The 20366-nt window shown below is 41.3% G+C and overlaps 1 protein-coding gene across 4 annotated transcripts; it reads right to left on the minus strand.

Moving 5' to 3' along the window:
* Positions 1–1509: 1509 nt before the first annotated feature.
* On the minus strand, positions 1510–15889 carry LOC119146824 (1-aminocyclopropane-1-carboxylate synthase-like protein 1). Of its 4 annotated transcripts, XR_005103853.1 has the most exons (15): positions 15531–15885; positions 15340–15399; positions 13932–14002; positions 13046–13115; positions 12665–12731; positions 10985–11082; positions 10243–10320; positions 7453–7553; positions 5702–5788; positions 4449–4494; positions 3741–3882; positions 3508–3650; positions 3227–3380; positions 2310–2535; positions 1510–1627 (listed from the first exon to the last, which is right to left on the minus strand). XR_005103853.1 is itself a non-coding variant. In XM_037385061.1 (14 exons), exons 1-14 carry the CDS (start codon positions 15825–15827, stop codon positions 2366–2368), a joined length of 1569 nt encoding a protein of 522 aa, XP_037240958.1. In that variant the 5' UTR covers positions 15828–15889; the 3' UTR covers positions 1510–2365. The 4 variants fall into 4 exon arrangements, 3 of the variants coding, with proteins under 3 accessions (XP_037240958.1, XP_037240957.1, XP_037240959.1); XM_037385061.1 differs by having other exon boundaries at positions 1510–2535; positions 3242–3380; positions 15531–15889; XM_037385060.1 differs by having other exon boundaries at positions 1510–2535; positions 15531–15884.
* Positions 15890–20366: the final 4477 nt, after the last annotated feature.

Genomic DNA, 20366 nt, shown 5'->3' on the forward strand with positions numbered 1-20366 from the left:
GGAATGCCACGTGATAGGCTGGCTTGTTGCCGTCCTCCCCTCGTAGAAGTGCAGGGCCCTCTGCAGAAGCTGTCCATGCCACGGTCTTGTCAGCGTGCGACCATCAAGGCTTGCCCCGCTCCCTGGCCAGACTGCCTGGGCGCAGCTTCCATCGCTATTGATGCAGACCATGCCTTTCACTCCTGTTCTGCTGTTTCCGCTGGTGCTGGCACCCCGCCACCCACAGCAACCCCCACTTCTCTGTTACAGAGCTCTACATTCTTTCTTCCCCCAATGCTCAGAAGCAGAGTTTCAGAGTAACATAGGAACAGATGTACCAGGGCAAACCTAAACTCTGCATAGTAGCCCACCTCCAATAACGGCCAAATTCCAGCTTCTAATGCCTCACAGACTGGTATTGAGATCCAGGCAATCACCATATTACTTGCTGAAACACATTTCAGAGATGCGTGTTTAGGACTCCTCAGTAGAATGAACTGACTTTTCCAGCTCTGCTGTATCCTTTTTGGTGCAGAAGGACCTAAACTGCACGTAACCTTCAACAGCACACAGGCAGGAACACCACGGATTTTTATATTATGACAGAACACTTTCTGAAGTCTTTTCTATTTCTTCTCTAAGAATTTCTAACATTCAAATTCTTCTTAACAACAAGCTGGTGTTTCATGGGGGATCATTACTGAAGAGCAATGGTCATTAGACCCTACCATGGTGCTTTTCCTTTCCCTTTATCTACAGTAAAGTGCCTCTAAGTGCAGTCAGCACATTTTGTGAAGGGCTGTAGTGCTTTATGGCCAACCTTTGCTTTCACAGGCCTGAGAAGGTTACTCATCAGGGTTTTTTGCTGTTGGTGCAGTTTCACCCTTCGCTCTCCCTGTCAAGATCAGGCGAGTCCATTAAACACCACAGGCCTCTACACAGCACCAGTGTGACACCCCTGGAGTACTGGGCCCCAGTGTTCTGGGCTCTCCAATACAAGACAGACACGGACATACTGGAACAAGTAAAGGCAAAGGACCTCAACAATGATTACGGGACTGCAACACCTGAAATACAAGGAGCGGGGGAAAGCTGACACTGCTCAGCCTGGAACAGGGAAGGCTCAGGGGGAAGAAGATGAGCCAGACTCTTCTGGGTATCCAGTGACAGGACAAAAGGAAATGGGCACAAAATGAGAAACACAAAACCTGTTCAAACGTAAGAAAAAACTTTTTAGTAAAAAAGAGAGTGAGTGAGCTCTAGAACAAGCTGCTGAGAGAGGCTGTGGGGTCTCCATCCTTGGAGATACTCAAAACCCAACCAGACCCATCCTAGTCAGTCTGCTCTGGCTGACTCTGCTCCACGCAACAGCGTTAGACCATACAGTCTCCAGAGGTGCCTTCCAGCCTCAACTACTCTATGATTCTATGAGCTTTAAAAAGTGCTGTACCGCAGATTATTTATGTTATCAGCCTGAACAGTGCAAGGCTGCCAAGTTTAAAAGCTACAAGAAACAGGTCAAAGGCCGTATTACCATCAGGAGCTCAAATTCCAGGTTTATTAGGGAGCCACAGCGCAACAATCCTCCTACCGAGCCTCTACAGCAGCAGTCTGTTAATTCTGCAGTTCTAGTTTTCTCTCACCGAACCTAAACAAGGGAGCAAATAGTGAATTAATTCTACAAATACTTTTAGAAAAACCCCAACCAATCAAAAACAAAGCAAAAAAAAGTCTCCATATAACTCTGTCAAGTAAGTATGTATTGCAAACCTCCATGGATTAATGTATGAAAATGCTATCCAATGAACACAGGCACACAGAAATAACCTGAAAGGGAGCCCAGAAGCCAAAACTAAATGCTTTCTCAGAAAGTACTCACTTAGGGTGCGTATACAGAAAGGTGTACAATTTTGAGAGCTGTGTATGCTTAAAGCGATTTCATGAACATACAAAAACATCCTACCAGCTACAGAAGTTTAGCAAAATTTTAGTATCACCTGATTCAGTACTTTCAGTATTCTGATTAAAATATACAGTCCATAATATATAGTAATGTGCACAGCTATTTTACCAGTGTTTTCAGAATTTCATAGTTCAACAACTGTGCAAGTATGTATTAAGACTCACTGATCTGACTGACGCATAGCACACTTGAAATGGAGTAAAACCAAGTGCTGTACTTAACAGCGCCTAATTTCACGATATTCAGGAGGTCCGTTTTCCTTAAAATTCAACTTTAGTAAGTCCACTTGCAGATTATTAATGCCAGGTCACAGTGAAGCGAGAGTGCTATGCAAGGCTACAACCAAAAATACTGGTGTCATACACACCTTCAGTAAACATAAGCATGCTAAATTATACCAAATCATCAAATTAATATATTATTTTAATAAACAAGTATATTTTTTAGCTGGGAGACATCTTTTCCTGGTGTGTTTGAAGGTCTGTCAGAAGAATCTTTTTCTGGATTGCATAAAGCATCTGCAGTAGAAGATGCAGTGTTTGTGACTGGTTCAGCAGTGTAACTGTGCAACATTTGCTCAAGTCTCTGAATACCTGCAGAAAGGAAATACAGAGGGAGATAGTGACTGGACGTATGGAAAAAAATTCACCACGAGTGATTAAATACTGGAACGGGTTCCTTGAGGAGGTTACGCAATCTCCATCTTTATACAGTCTCCAGCTTGGCTGAACAAGGTCCCGACTTAGTTCTGCTCTGACTTAGAAACTGGCCCTGCCTCGAGCAGGACGCTGTACTAGATGACCCAAGAGTTCCCCTTCCATCCACATTTGTCTGTAACACTGTATGCTCTATATGCTTCACAAACATCCACTTTGTCAACAATATAAAGCATTCATTCAAGATTAAGTATTTTACAGCATAAGAGATGAACACATTTTTCGTATCTAATACGGGCCACATAAAAATGAGGGATGGTGAGGAATTCCATTGCAAAGCATAATTTGAAAGATTAAGAACACTTTCACATAAAATTTGGTTCCTTACTTCTGATAGGGTAAAAATAAATTCTAAAATTAAATTCTGAAAGCTTCAGAGGTTTAATATAATCCAGTGTATGTTTGTAACCTGTGCTCTAGGCCAATCTAATATCTCTCAGTTCAAACAAATTCTAAAAATGACCCTCACAAGCTGACAAGAGAATAATTAGGTTTGAACTCTGTAACGTTAATGTTTCTTAAAACTTGGATGCTACTACATGCCATATTAGAAGGAAAACCCACTTACACAAGTAAATCTTATCTACAGAATCGGAGAAAACCAGTCTAAACCATCCAGGTTCATAACAATAAAAAGCTTTTCCAGGACTAATCAGGACTTTTTTATCCAGGAGCTTCTGCCATAATTCAAGTTCAGCTTCAAATGTCTGTGATTTTAAGAACTAAAAGAAGAAAATAATTTTCTATGAAAGGTTGAACAACTGCATAAATTCATTGAAAGTATTTTCCAGGACTTGATGAAGTGTGTCAATTTTTACATTCCCACCCCTTTTCAAACTTCTTACATACTTTTCTGAAGTCTGCCCACACATAGAGTCCTGCTGAACTTTTGAGTATCGGTATTCCAACATCTGCAAGCCCATCCACAAGAATATTCTGTGCTTCTTTAAGTCGCTTTTTGTTCGTGGGAAAAAACACATTATCCAGCCAATCTATCAAAGCAAGAAAAATGTAATTGTTTTACTTCCACCTGTAATGGAAAAATAAAACAGTTCAATGGAAACATTTCCAGTGTGGCTAACCTCTGTCCCTAAGGAATTGACTGAGAATGTGCTGAACAGGTCCAGGACAGCTATGGAAGACAGCCAGTTGATTCACAGCTTTCCGAATTTCTTGATTTGTGGTGTACAGTACTCCAACTCTGATACCACTCATACCAAAATCCTTGGAGGTCAAGAAGAAGAGAGTGAGGTGCAATTTTTAGTTTATGTTTGTGCTTTGTCAAGCCAGCAACTCTAGAGCCACTGTGATGTGTAAGAAAAAAAAACACCTTCTGGAGTAAATTCTCAATATTGCCAAATGCAGTCCCAAGCACAATGAAAACCAGGCAGCAACTTCTAAACCCTGCAGCATGGAGGCCAGTGGCTTTAACTGGGTTGTTTCTCACACAACTGGAAACATGCTTGGCCTGGCCCCATTACACCCTGCTGCTGCTTCCAAGCATTCATCAGCCGACTGTTCCCTCCAAGAGAAGAAAAGGCAAAATGCGACAGATCTGAAACATGCTTATACATTTCAATGCCTTCAATACATATGCATTAACTGTTGCTGTTAACTAGATCCCAAATTAAACTCCAGAGTTGAAGAAATTTTACACTACCAAAGAAGAAAACAAATTAATAAACAAAGAGAAACTTATTTTGGCACCTAGAACACAAATTATGTCAGAATAGCCCAACCAATTTTTGTGGAGAAATACCTTAAAACACAAACATAGTATTTTGACCTACCTTGCTAAAACCCCACATAAAATGTGTCCGTTCCGGATCTGGTAAACTGAATAAGAAAAGATGAAGATGAGAATTGTTGCTATAGAAGAACAAGTTATGCAAGGTACAAAAAATGTTTAAATTTGTAAAATTATAGTAATTTCTTGGTAAAATTGGTATTTAAAGTGACATGACATTTTTTTGAGAGATCTTTTAACAAATTATTACCCTATGACCCTGATCTCCTAAGTGTGTGCTGAGGCACAAATTTACAAAACAAAACAAAAAAAGAACAGAAAGGATCTGCACTAAGATGTAATGGTCCAGTTAAAATTCCCAGGTTCCCACTGCGTAGTCAGTGATCACACACACATTAAAACAAAACCAGTATTTCAACAAGTGATGCACGACTGCTCTTGTACTTGATGGAGAAGCATTGTTCACTCAGCTATGCTATATTTCAGGCAAGGGAAGGGAAAACCGAACATTTTAGGGCACGCACCTACACAGTGGGATGCAACTAAACAAAACCTTCACTCCTTGTCAGTGTACCACTGAAGATGGTAGGTTTTTCTCCTTTGTACAACTTTGTGCAAGCAGGGCCAAGGCTGGAAATTTCCTTCTTCAGCCTAAAGGAGCTGGGTGAACTTTCTCAGTAACAGGAGTAGGTTTTTAGGCTTCATTTATAGTTCATGATCTTTTATGAGTGAGGGCTCGCTTGGGCTTGGTTGTATGACAGACTTGGAAATTTCCCATCAGTAGGAAATTTATGCCGTTATATAAAGACAATCTTTCAGGGAAAGAAGTTTTATTAGTCACATACCAACAGGTTTAAATATTCTTGAAACATTTATTCTTCTCATCACACGTTAGGAAACTAGGAGCCCAACAGCATACTAGTCAGGAAGGAAACCCATTCTAGCAGGTATCTTGCACAACCTTAGGTGATTTCATTACCATTACAGCGAGAACCTTACGCCCAGGCTGTGTGCCAGGGAGCAACAACGAAAAGCAGCGGCGAAATGACTAAGGGCTCTATCAATTTGTATTGTTATTACCGTATTATACACATTAGCTGGAAGCAAGAGATCTGCCATATAAAGTTGTCTGTGAAGAAGATATCTTGCATTAACTAGCCTCGTAGTTGCAAAGACTTGGATATGGGTTAATTTGAACTACACCAGTTACACTAGCTAACCAGAAGTTTGAAAAAAATGGCATGGGTGCTGGATAGGATTAAAAATCTCTGATCCCTGCTAAGAAATCACACTTACCAATCTAAGCTAAGAACACTGGTGAAGGCAGTATCATCATAAACAGACAGCATGTATATTTCATCCATTATTACATGCAATTCATATCTACGTATAAAAAAATAGTCACATTAACATATTTAAAATAAATTTATTTGCATATATATATGTATAATCTCAACTACTGCCATAGCAAAGTATCCATAAGCACACTTATTTGCTATTATATTCCCCCTATAAATTTTACACAAAGAGGTGACAGGGCATACTGTTAGCACTTGTGCATCATCACCAACTTCTGTGTATACATATTGCATACTTCACACCAGGAATAACATTCCATATATCTAAACCAAAATCCAACTGCATGTTGAATCCAAGGGTTCTCTGGAATATGCATGGTCCTACCCAACTCTTACTTAAAATTTAAAATGAACACAGCAGCATATTATAAACTCCTTTACCCTGCAAGATTTCTCCAGTGAGACTAGGTAAAATGCAGTTGTTAGATTTTAAAAAAGACTTGTCATGCACTTAAAATAACCCTCTATACGCTCTCGCTCTGAAAGCCACAGTTAACAGCAAGCCATATTACCATACTGGATACCAACAAGCCATGCACGTATTTACAAATACTGAAAAAAATGCAGAACAGTTTTAAACACCCAAGTAGTGCAGGTATCCTCTTCTAAGAAAACCTCATTTAATTTGATTGTTGAGTTCTACAAATTATTTTAAAATTAAGTTTGTTTTCGGAACAGTTGTTACACTAAAAACTATTGTTTCTAATTCTTATCCCCTGATATTATTTTAGTACTTAGTATTTAGGAAGTAGCACACTGAATTCTACCAACCTCCACTGCTCTTTCCATGAAAAGAAAATCATGCCAAAATGCAGGAATGTTGTGTTATCCCCAGTAATCTTTGGTAATTAATGAACAATTAATACCAACCTACTCTATTTATGATTGTCAGAAACTAAGTATTGTTAGCTTTCAAAGTGTACAGGATTTTGTGATATTCTTTGGCAGAAGCTCACTGAAATAATGAAGGAACGTATCTTTTCCTAAAAAAATACAGATCCTTTTCAAAAGGAAGTGCTTTTTCTCCACCAGTACCCAGGGGATTCAGGAGACGGTTACAAGCTTCGAGCTTAGAATATGAACTCTGAGCTGGGAAAGGATAAAAAAAGTGGAATGGGGATGAGGTATTTCAGAAGTATCTTCCTTTGATGGAAAGCAAATTGCTTGCACATCTTGAGCTAAGCAGGTATAACAAATCCTACAAAACTTCAGACTGTTGACTTATTTCTTGCCAATTCAATTTCTTTCCAACAATATCAAATGTTAAGATTTTCTTATTTTGATAATGTGTCAAATGACAATGCTGACCATGTTATCTACTACTGCTAAACACTGACAATGACCTGCTGTCATTTTTCTGAGCCATGCATCAAGATGTTTAACAAACATTGTTAGGCAAATAAAAAGCTTTGTAAGTTTAAACCACACCTAAAGGAAAAAAAAAATCCCAACAGTATTTCATTCAGAAAAACATTGCTGGATCCCAGTTCAAGCAATTTTTTCTAGTATTCCCAGAAAGGCCAAGTAAAAAGGATGGTTATGCAGGAAACATGATCAGGACCCTGTCCATCAGCCCACCTCCTCTGAACATGTACGGGCAAAGAACAGGCTATCACCAAAGGTGATTTTTCATCACTGCTATATTGCATTAATAGAAAATGAAACAGCAAATAGCACTAGGGCTCAAACCTGTGTGCAAACTCCAGACATTCTTTCAGTAGCTGTGCTGGGTAAATGTCCCCTAATGGATTGCGGGGGTTGATCAGGATCAATGCTCTGACTCGGATGCCCTGGAAAAAGAAGAACCAACAGCTGAAGACAACAACATCAAACCAATGACTAGCAAGGATGCAGTGAGGAAGTTTGTGAACCTTCAGTGAAAAGCCACTTTTGAAAATTATTTAATTACATACTATAATTACTATACAGACTAAGGTTCCAGCTACCGACCTTGTTCCATAATTTATCCAACACCACCCCAAAACCCATACTTAATAGTTTATTAGTAAATGAAAATCAGGTTAGCACCCATTTGAAACACCCATTGATATCAACAGGCAGGATTACGGTGTTGTAGCGATTAATACTGGTTTTACAGGCATACTTCCAAAATAATTTCCCACGACTGAGCAAAGTTACAGCTGATAAACGTGGGAAAGCTGAACAGAAACTGGACTTTGACATCTAATAACCTGCCAAGTAATTACTTTTTAAATGCTGCTCCTTTCTTTAAACAAGTAATAGGAACTGCAGAAGACTGAAAACGGAATTATTTGGTGTTCTATGAGATGCGCAGAGGTCTTGAGCAAATAATTACTTTTTAATTGTACTTTATCAACAGTGCAGAATTTCTTTACAGAAATCCTCTCCACAGAAGCTAAATATTCTACCGCATAATAAGAAGACTCCCAAATGACCAAAAATTAGATTACAAGTACAAACATAACCAGTCTTTTTAAGTCTACAGGTATTTTTCAGAAAGTCACCCATTTTCTATTTGCTAAAAAAATCCTTAATGTACATTAATGTAAACTATATGCAGCAAATATATTTTTGGTGTACACAATCACCCAGTGCAATGACTACAGCAGGAACTTTCAAGACTTTAAACTTATCAACAGGAGACTGAAGTAATGTGTTGATCATTACTTCATGTTTGGGATAAACTTGAAATTAAACTATTATATATTTTTTGATGCCACATTTTTAATTTTTAGAAAACTCTACCCACTGCAAATTCTCACTCCACCCAAGCCTCCTCCAAAGGAGATTATTTGCAAAGATCAACTCCCAAGGACACCAGGAAATAAAGTTCAATGATGAGGAAGCCCTGACGTTCGCTTTTCGTGCCACGTGTAATTTGTTTGAACATTAATGAGTCCTATGAGCAAGAACTTTGTAAGAAATGAACTTTCAGTGTATTGCCTTTGACTCCAGTTACAGAAAGAAATCACCTTAAAACAAGAGAAGATGCAAATCCTGAGCACAAACAGTTGTTTCCACAAGTAGTCCTTGCACAATAGCATACTTGGTGTCAGATATCTTTGAAACTGGCGTGTATTATGCTGAAGATGCTGTTCACGGGAACAGCTGCTGTGGGACGGCAGTGTCTCGATCGTTGTTCTAGTCTAGCTCCTCTAGCTATTTATGATATGACATGTATCCAAAGCAGATGTTTATAATATTATTGGTGAGACAGTTTCAGCTCTAGAAGCCTGACAAAACACATGCGGATCTCTAAAGAGTTAATTTGGTCTGTGACCCAGCACCTTGTCCAGCCAGTTCATGTCCTGACAGCACCACAACGCAGCAGGGATGCTAGCTGCCTCCTGCTAGGATCAAGTGAGAAGTGTCTGAACGCTTGGGCTCACACGGGCTGGCAAAGGCACAGACAGATGACACAGACATACAGATGGTGTCTAAACATAGGCACCGTGCTGATCAAGCAATTTTCTAACTAGGACAGCTTCAACATATCTATAAAAAAAATGTTAAGATACATTTGTGTGCATCCAAAATACCCACTTTTTTACATGTGTCCTTCCTTGTTAACTATCTTTATCATTAAACCTAATTTTCTATTCTGGAAGAGGACACAAGAAGTCTATCTCACTTCATGTTTTTGAAACATCACTACCACCATCACCGTCTTTGGTGACCACCACTACGTTACCATCTTCGGTAAAATGTTTTACTATTCAGCCTGTGCCTCCTCCTTCCAAGGAAGAGTACACGCAGTTGAGTGTAAGTGCATTTACAATTTTCCATTAAGCGAGTGGACTATGAGTATCAAGACAATAAGAACAGGAAACATTTTAGCCTGAAAGACTGGTGAGCACTATTTTGTGGACAATCACTAAACTAAACACTTCCACAAGGAAGAAAAGCAGTTCCAGATACACAGAGGAATGGAAAAAAAAAATAGATTTGTATGTGACAAGCAGTAATAACCTCATTTATGAGATCCCGATCAGAATAAACCCACTGACCATGCTAAGCATTTCGAAGTAATGAACTTCCCTAAACTCTGGAAAAATTACATTTGTAATTTTTTGTTTGCTAGCAATTCCTTGTTAGCTGGAATTCAGAAGAACCCTCTTCAAAATCGCATTATACATGTTCCTTTCATTAACGGAATGGGTTGTTACAGTAGCATATTCTCTCTCCTGAGCGTCAGAACAATAGCTTGTTTGCAACACTTCAAATTCCATTAAAATCTACAGAGAAAGAAACTTGGTCTTGAAACACAAGTTAAGATCTGTTCTTCATAAAACAGTCAGGGGGCTTCTCTGCTTTTTGTTACAGTGCCCAGATACTATAAAATCAATTCCACTCCTGTTGCCAGAGTTGGAACCACCTCAGCCACAAGACTGAAAATCTGCAGAGATGAAACTGTACAAATGCTTCAATGCTGAGAACATACGCTGCTTACAAAGTAACTACAAAAACATGAAAATCAGAAATCAATGCTATTGATACCTGCTTTTTAGCTTTCTGTAACGCAGCTTCTAATTTTTCAACTGTTAACTGAAAAGGGTGACTTTCTTCATCAGCCACCTAAAGAAGAAAAAAATCAGCAAGAATAGAAAGATACAAAATATATTAATATATTTTACAAAGGAGACAGTGAAGGAAACAGTCTGACCTCGTGAAAATACAATTGCTACTGGCTTTTATAATATAGGAAAGTTAAACAAAAGAAGTTACTCATGGCACAGACTCAAGGGGGGAAAAACAGCAGTCTAACGACAATACTATTATCAGCTCAGAATCTGAAACTAAGATCAGGCTTTTCTATATAATTCATTGTTTTGCATTTAAGCGTACCTTGCCCTTACCCAAGATTATACTATCAGCAACTTACAGAATAACATGTGTACCTGAAAGATCACATTTACTTTTTCTCTGACAGAATGATTTGCAAAATGTGACTGAAAAATTTGCAAACCAAATTTGCTCAGAGTAGGAGTGACAGACTTAGAGCTGACAAATTAATAGTTCAGCATGTCGGTGCAGAACGGTGTCTGCGCAGAACAAGCATAACCCTATATATCTGATGACAGCAGCCTCCTATCATGCTGCAGCCTGAGAAAAAGACAGGCTGTCTCTAAAGCGGTAGACTGGACCTGTCTCTTCACTTAGATTTGGTTTGCATTTTCAGGGTTTTTTGACTGTTCCCTGTGAAATGTCTGTTAAGGTACGTGAATAGCTAAAGCTTTACCTCACTGAATAAGGGCACATGAACAGGCTGTATTCCACCATATAGCCATGTTTTCGAATTTATACCGCCATAGTATGGAGCTGGAATAAGATACCCATCTAAAAATATTAAAAAATGAAATGAACATTTCTCATGAGCCATTATTTCCTTATACTCTAATAGGCTAAACTGACAATCTAAGAAATTGACATCTGACTCACTCTCAAAGCCCTCACTGTGGCCTAAACCAATATTTAAACAAAACTGAAAATTCAGCATATATCAGTCAACCTGAATTCTTTCCCAATATTCTTTGTAAGTGTTTGCAATAGCAGATTCGACAGTCACACGTATTTTCAGTAAAAGGGAATGGACCTGATCAACTACTTGGTTTATTTCTTCAAATAATAATATTGACAAATAATGATTTTGCTCTCAATACTTTTGCTAATGCTCTGTTACTATCAATTTTTCATGAAGAATTGCTGCAAACCTCAGACTACTTCTTTCTGGTTGCCAAGGTGCTACCTTACAGCCAGGGAGCCTACAGCACTGTGAAACTTGTTTCCCTCCTCATATTTTTTGCTGTGAAGGAGCCCCAGGTTGTGTTGGCTCACAGGCTCAGCCTGTGAAGGTTGGTGTTCTCCTGGAGATACTGCAAAAGCCCTGCGTGCCAGGGTTTCAGAGGGGATGGAGTGGGCTTCCTGCATTAATGAAGGGGTAAAAAGGCGCCTGTTAGCTTTCAAGTGGAAGAGTTCCTGTTAAAACTGTGCAAATATAATGAAATCTGAACATATCAAAATAGATATGGATACAAGGAGCCATCAGTACCGTTATCCTTTAAAGCTAAAAAACCCTCACTGGTTTCACATGGTTTCACCATCAATATGCTGAAGTCACTGCACCACTCTGCATCGCTTCACCCTCCTCCCAGGGGGTCTTGGTGCCAGTAACAGGGTGCTATGGGTGGCGGCACAGCCTCCTGCACTGGAGGCTGTATAAGTCATCCTGCTCATCTTCCTTCCCTGGCAGGTCTCTGGATTCCCCATTCTCTGCTGTACTGCACACCAGCTCTGCTTTTCCTCGTTCCAAACCAGAGAGGTAACTATTTTCCCTTGCTGGGCTCTCTTTTTTCTCCTACTGCCTGCTTCTGCTGTGAGCAGAGTGTTTCCCGGGACCTCAGTCCTTCTGCTTTGCATTCCCACCTCTGCTTCCTCCTCACTACCACCCCTGTTTGGCCAGGAATCCCTCTTTTGCTACAGCTCCATTCTTCTGTCCCAAATTACTTCTTTGTGTTTTCCTTATCCAGTTACCCAAATTTTCTCTAGGTCCCAGATTTCAACCCAGTACACCTCCCTCCCTGTGTGCCTGCTCCCTCCAGCTTCCACCACGGCTCCCACCTCTTTTTCTCCTAACTTTTCAAAATATGCTGCGTTCTCTTGATGCCCTTCTCCTCTTTCTGTAACACTCTTTAAAAAACTATAGGTTGCATTCCAGAAAGTGAGTGGGCCCGTTGACACCTCAAAGGTTTTCCACCATTCTAGAAACAGTGGCATTATTTCAAAGACACTCTGCCAGTGACAAGGATTTCCTTGCCATGCTTCATTCAGGCAGAGTAACAGCAGGCTGTCAGAAGTCACAGTACGATTATATTCACTGCGAACAAATGTTTTTAAGTAAAATTATCAAGTTTTTACTCACCACCAGAGTCACATAATACGGTTGACAGAGTAGCAAAAACAGAACAACAGCCATTCATAACAGTTATCTGAAAGTAGTACATAATTTCATGTAGCAGTCAAATACTTAGCAAAAATACAAGCACTTGTTTAAATTCATAAGCATCAGCACTAGTTTAAATTCAAAAAAACAGCATGAAAAAGCCACCCTACTACACCTATAACACTAGTCCCTGAGTGTTAAAGCTTGCCCACTTTTTCAAATGGAAAATTAACACCACTAAGACTTCTGCAAATCTTGCATATATCCCTCCTGTAGTATCTTGCTGACATTTGTGTTCAGATTTATTCATCTTTATCAGTTTAGGAAAAATAAGATGCAGAGATAAAGCACTTGTCTTACATGTTCTGGATTCAATGCTTTTGCAGCTCTGGCATAGTCAGTTAGAAATTTGGCAATTTCTTCTCTGAAGCTAAAATACAGAATTAAAGTCAAATAGGCAATCACGTAATTCTCAGGAAATAAAAGCACAAAATACACACAGAAGAATGAAGCTTACCAAAACCAGAAAAAACACATAATTCATTCTGTTACAAAAGCCTTGAAGATTTTGATTAAATAATGCAATTTCCTCAGATATCTAGCGCACTACATTTGTAAGACAGGAGCACACAGAAGCCATCTGCTACCCTGAATAACAGTGACTGTGCCTCAACTATTACTGTTATACACTAGAAAAACGAGAAAAGAAAGCATCTCTGAGCCCAAGTCGCATCTGTTTTTTGGACAAAAATTTGGGTGAAACAGTGGAACCTGAGTCAATGACAATTCTTTAGATCAAGACAGGCTTTCATAGCCTGAGTGAAGGCAACGGTGGAGTTCCCTATAGATCTCCAGCGAGCCAGTATTTCCTCTCTACTCTTCACAGACCCCAGAGTTTCAGATTATCCCTCACTAAAGACTAGAATGAACCATTCCAGGAGTGATTCACCACATCAGAACCATTCTCCACATCGATACATGCTCTCCTGCTTGCCAACAAGCCCCCAGCCAGATCTTTGACCTTTGCCATTCTGGGTCTTTGTGGCACACCGAGGGTGGGAAGAAAACCCGAACAAAAACTCAGAAAAGCAACTCCTGCACAGGAATCCAAGAGCTTGCCAGCATGCAGGTTAACAGTAACACACCTATCCTTTGGGCTTACCAGAAGAGTGAAACCGCACCCAGCTTCACACCGGGCATGGCTGACAACAAGCAATGTGATAAATGGGAAAAACAAACTTCTTACCTTCTAGTACCTTGTGTATCAGAATACTGGAAAAGATCAGGCTCCAGATAATTCATGTCAGGTCTTGTGAACTAGTGACATGCAAGAGAGAGAATGCAGAACACAGTGTTCTTGGGAGTTTCTGTTCTGCTGTAGCAGAGTAAAAGATTTTTTTTTTTAAAACCCCATTATTCATTAATGTTAAGGAAATGGAGAATATAAAAATTAGTGAGTTACAATTATGGTTATACTTTAAACTTCTTTAGTTTTAAGATACTAGAAAACATTAAAACATCATCAAAAGGAAGGAAGAAAATAATGAAAGAATTATTGGGTTATTCTGTCATATATGAAACCAAGTCCTGAATAACACATTGAGGAAACGCATCCCAGCTGTACCTATGAGATTCGGCAGCCACTTCTGAGATACATTAAAGCTCAAACAATGCTTGCGATACTTATGATACCAGCTTTTAATCCACGTCAACTTTGATTAGCTTCTCAATCAACAGAAGAAAAGTGACTGCAACTCTATGCACTACAGAAGAAAACTCACTGTATTACCAGCAGCTGCTTTCTTGCTCTTGAAGCAGGTGCCCCCCGCACCCCCTGAAAACTGGCCCAGTCCTATGTTCGTTGTGACATTCCTTTGGATTTATTCCAAAGAACAAAAATCCTCTCTGACTTGCCTGCGCTGCCAGCTCATCAGCTAACCCAACTGTACGTGGAGCTCACGCCTGACCCTGCGCCACAAGCACGGCAAAGGCAGGAGCAGCTGCGCATCACCTCATGGAAGTGGGAGGGAGAAGCAAGAAGCAAGTGGCATGCTGCAGGGCTGGCCGGGCAACTGGAGCTTCGCGTGGTTAACGCCTAAGGCAGAACCCCATGCCTTCCCGCAGATGAGCCAGTATTAACAGCTCTGGGGGAAATACTGTCTTTAAAGAAGGTGCCATTTCCCCACAGTGGCGTTTCCGAGACTGGCTCGTACCGTGGCGCACAAGCAGCGTTAACGTTTATGTTACAGCTTGAAATTTGCTCAAAGCCTGAATTCCATGGATGGCACATTTTCAGTGAAAGCTTTGGCTTTGCCATCGGACAACCAGCATCTCATCAGGCCGCGACTTCCCCCTCTGCAAACATGCTTCTTCCCGAAGGCTGCCGTGCCGAACTGTGTCCTCTGCCCTGCAGGCACCGGTACCGCCAGCCCCGCTTGGGGCACACGCTCCGTTAAACGCAACTGAAGTAGAAGCAAAACCAAAACCATCCTGGTTTTCCACCGTCCGCAAGTTTTCAACGTAAGCATTACTTGGCAAAGCGTGTTTCCAAGCGTGCAGCCCCAGCAGCACCGGGCCACCGCACCGGGCTCCCGCCGCCGGCCGCCCCCAGCCCGCCCCGCCACGGTAAGCGGCCGGGGGCCGGCAGCACTCACTCGCTCCTCTATCAGGTCGAAGCAGAGCTTGTTCTCGCTCGTACCCAGGTTCAGGATGCCCTGGAGGAGACGGCAGCTGCTGAGGGCGCCGCTGCGGGGGCGGCAGGCACCGGCCGGGCCCCCCCCGCCCCGGCTCCCCCCCGCCCCGCAGCTTGCCGGGCCGGGGCCGCGGGCCCGGCCGCCCCCCGCACCTGCGGGTTGCGCTCCCGATCGAACGGGTCGGCCACGTAGAGGGCGAAGCCCGCGTCCAGCAGCCCCGGGGCGCCGCCGGCGATGCGGGCGCCGCGGGCAGACAGGGCCGGGGCCGGGGCCGCCGCGGCAGCCCCGTCCACCCGGTGGCCGCTCATCCTCCGCCGCCCAGCACCGCGCTCCGCGGGGGTTCCGCAGCGTCCCGCCGCCCCGCCCCGCCGGGAGCCGCCCCCCAGCCCCGCGGCGAGGGCGGGGAAGGGGCCCCGCGGCCGCCGGGCCCCGCGGGGCAGCAGCAGCATGGCGGGGCCTCCCGCCCGCTCCGCGGCCGTACAGGGCGCTGGGAGCGGCCCGCGGCTCCGCAGCCGCCGCGGCACGCCGGAAGGAGCCCGGGACCAGCTTCTGCTGCGGGGCGGCCGGGCGGGGCGGCCGGGCGGGGCGGGGGGCACGTGGGGGAGGCCGCGACCGTGTTCTCCCCCGGGGGCCGTAGAAAAAAATAAGTTTCAACACACTGGCTGCAAGTGTTACTTTCTACAGATATATTTAAACCCCTGCTTTTTAATTGAAGAACATTTTTGTCTTTTAGAAATAAAAAATGTCTTTTAGGCATTTAGGAAATAAGAAAATCCTGGGAAAAGGGGTGTGGGAAAACAGGTGTTAGAAAATGGGTAAGAGTTGGCTCATGGCAAGTACTGAAACAGTCCTGCACCGAAAAGCGTTTTAGTACCTAAACATGGTCATGGTGCTGTAGTTACACAGTTATTTGCCAATGCACTGTTAAAGTATTGTATTAACGTATAAGTATTATTAACTGTATTACTGTTATATATTACTTGGCAATAATGGGGGAAATGGAGAGTAGCACTGAATCTTTTAACTACTTCATCTGAAGGATCCAAGTATCTTCCCAACAGAAAAATAGCACAAACCTGTGAGGATGGCTTTAATCCTAGTGGTGCGTATACTGGAATTGCACAGTAACAGCATTGACAGGATTTTGTGGGTGTTTTCACATATTTTTTTCACATATTTTGCTTTTGATTCGGCAAAGCTGTGGCTCTCTGGAAGGAAGGGAAATGGGTCATACAGCTGTATGACCCTGGCAATCCCTGAGGTACCAAAATGTGGTGCCAGCACCCACCTATCCCCTGGGTCTCCACAAGATAGTACTGTTACAGCTGTGCCTAAATTGCGGGATAATAATTACTGCAGAATCGTAAGAGTTGGTTTTGTGTAAACAATGAAGAAAGAGGTCAGCATTTTGCACCTAGGAGTCCCAAACTGACTTCTTCCCTAAGGTATCACACTTCACTAAACTGTCACAACCAATTCAAGCTGCTAAAGACTTTTGGAGACTGGTGTGTGACAGCACTTCTAAAAAATGCAAAATCTGCCCTGGTTATCTAATGGCAGCTGACGCGACACCACTGCTGTACAGTGCCAGAGGAAGGCAGCGTACTGAGGTACATGCAAAAGCCCCACCAGCTGCTAGAAGATACAGAGGAGAGAATTTTTCACACTTTATTTCTGTTAGTCTGACTTAACGCTTGTGACCAAATACTAGGAAACTGATTCAGCATTTCTCTACCTACCACCATGTGAGCATCTGAAAGCATTTCATCCTAGATCTCCTTGCTGCATCACTGGCACAGCACACTAAACCTTAGCCAACAGATTTTCATGTCAGTGCACAGATCAATTGTGACAGATTGTTACCATTTGGTCTCTTTTATAAATAGGAAAACTACAGCAACTGAGCCTTAAAGCAAGATTTGTACCACTCCAATCCCGTTGTGCACTTACTAATCAAAGAGAGAAATAACCTACTGGACGACTTGCTAAAAAGCTAAAGCAGATTATAGAACTACGTCTCCAGATTTGTACCTGAGGCAAAACTGCATATTACTTAAAATGCTGAACTTCTGGTGTATTACAACAGCTTACACTGAGGTCAAACACATTATCATCATGACCAAGTTGTCATCTCCCTTGTGCTTCAGATGCAAAATATTTCACTTAACCCATACTTACATCTGATGCCAAGGTCATGCTAACTGGTGGCCTATTTTTAAGAGGGCACAGTAAGTGCAACAGAGACTCTACAGACCCCTGCAATGAAATGTGCTGAAGGAGTGCCAACCTGACAGACCTCTGCCAAACCACCTCGGCAGCCCTGGCAGAGGTGCTCAAGTGGCAGCTGTAAATGGATTATTCCCCGATGAGAATGAGAGAATGAATCACTTACCTGCCAACTGAGGTTGACAAACTGGAGTCCAGTCCCCCAGCTTCATTCCATAGGGTTAATGCTGCAAATACCAGCCTAACTCATGCAAGAAATTCTGTTCTGCTTCTGCGCTCTTCCAAGTTCCTGCATTCCTTACAATTTTGTGATTGCTATCTTAACTCCCTGGAAAGTAGGCTTCACTCCCTCCCACCCTACTAGATGAGCTTAGGAGGTATTAAATAATAAACACCTTGTGCAATAATACAGCATGTATGTATTTTACTATTTTCATAACAGCTAGGAGTTATGAAATAAATTAGGCAACAAGTAAAATGATAAATTAGATTCATAATATTAAAAAGGCCAATTGTATGTTCATGTTTCATATGTATACATATATATACACACACACACACCCTCAGTTAATTTGAGTAAAATACCCTGTGATAAAACTAAATTAATACAATGCTTTTGTTTTGAAATTATATTTTAAAAGATTTGTTTGCTTTCGGGCTGGAGAAATTTACTTTGCTTCCTTAATGCCAGAAGAGGAGGAGGGAGAACTCTTTGCATTGTGTTACATGTAGATCAGTCCACACAAAATTTAAGACTTGTTTGGGTGAACTAAATCCAAAGTACTTTTCAAACCTAATGTAAATCATCAAATTTGTGTGTTTTTAACCAGGTTGCTGTCATGCTTAAAATATTGTCAAGCAGACTTCTAGCTGGTGATGTCTATTATGAAACATAAGGCTAATGCAATCTAAGCCTCAGCAAACATTGCTTATCTTTTAATTTGACTTCAAATGAGGTAGGAAATATTTTCTATTTTTTTTCTCTTTAGAAATGGTGCAAAGTTTGATTCCTTAAGACGCAGAAGTTATACAATAAATACCCTACAAAGTTTTTACTGGACAACAGAAAATCCATTTCCCAAATAAACAACAAATGTTATTTATGTCAGCATCCCCAGTTCTTGGAAAAATAAGTCTGGCAGATTTTGATTATTAGGAATTACCAAATTCTAATACCCACATTCAGACACATGAGCCTTTCAGTAGAGTTGACTGCACTGATTAAATCAGCATTTAACAGAATTAGAATTGACCCACTATCTCATTTTTTTCCCAAAACTTTTCCCAGTCAACATAATCCAGCATCGTGGATTTGAAAAAAATATTTTGTGTGAGCTCAAAATGCCACTGCACTAATAATCATAGGAAAAAAAAAGATTACAAGAAGCTGATAAACAAATAACTTACATCCTGAATGCCGGAAATGCCCAAAATGAACTACTGAACCTAGAAAGTTAAATTGAAAAAAAAGAGCCATTAAGTTTTTGAGTTCTGATACATAAACAAAGCAGAGCAAGTAGTTATGGCTTGCCAGCTGCTGCACTTCATTAGCAGTATCAATGATTTTTAGCCCTCATCTGTTAAAAGATAAAGTACCTTGTATTTACCACAGTGTAAATGTGAGTTGCCATGGAGCATCTGACAGGGAATAACTTGCTCCTTCGCAGCAAACTGCTCATCTGTGCAACCACTATTCATACTCACCTCTACAGCCATTTAAAATAAAGTGGCCAAGGAAAAAAAAAAATTACGTTGTTATATAAGAAAGATGAACTCAAGTTTAGAGGTAATCTAGGCTATGGCTCCAATGCTAAACCCACTTTTGAGAAGCAAGTGTGATGTTAATGACATAGTGGGATTCAATATAGTAGAGCTTTGTAGTAATGCAGTAAGAATTTTCAGTTTCAAAACCTTCTGAAGCAAGAGTTAAGCACCAGTAAAAAGCAATAGCTCACCATAAATGAGAAAATCAGGGCTATTAACTGCTATAAGCTAAGACTTGTAGTGTATCAAGACCTGCAGTGTATACGGGCTTCGCCTGCACCAGGCTGCAAGAACAAACATACAAATCATGTATTCTATGGGTTATTTGCTGGCACTGAGAATAGGAATTGCCAGTAGACAGCAGTGAACAATATAATCATACGCTCAATACGATGGGTTCTTCTGATTACTGATGTAGCATGATACATAAATGAAGTAACAAATTGAAAAAAATATAGTGGGACCATATAATCAAACATATAGAAGCAACTTCTGGAAGGCTGCTGCTACTAATGTACCTGAAGAAGTGATCAGAGGAAGCCTGGACATACTATGTGATCATGGAAAGGGTAATAATGCCCAATGGCTCAATGCAATACAGGTGTGAAAAGGCACATAACAGCTATGAAAGACCACCAAACCCCAAAAAATAATAATAATTAAAAAAAAAAATCAATGTTTTCTAATTACCTCAGGTATGTAAATAGTAGGGAAGGAAAATTAGTGAAAAACCAAGCAAGTAAAACTCCCCAATAATGGCAAAATGCTGTGAAAGGGTGGCACAGACTCGTGGGAAACATCTCTAGCTTTCTTCCTTTCCTGTTCCTTCCTTGTTCCTTCCTTCTTTCCCCTTCTGTTAAGACCTGCTTATCTATGTATCAGCTGAGAAGAACAACTCTAACAGCCTTCATGTAAGATGGCAGTTGTGAATAATTTCTGGGTGTAACATCAGAAAACTTCCAAACATCAGAGATGTTTTTGAACAGCCTCCAAGAAGA

Source organism: Falco rusticolus, chromosome 4 (genome assembly GCF_015220075.1).
Source record: "Falco rusticolus isolate bFalRus1 chromosome 4, bFalRus1.pri, whole genome shotgun sequence".
NCBI lineage: Eukaryota > Metazoa > Chordata > Aves > Falconiformes > Falconidae > Falco > Falco rusticolus.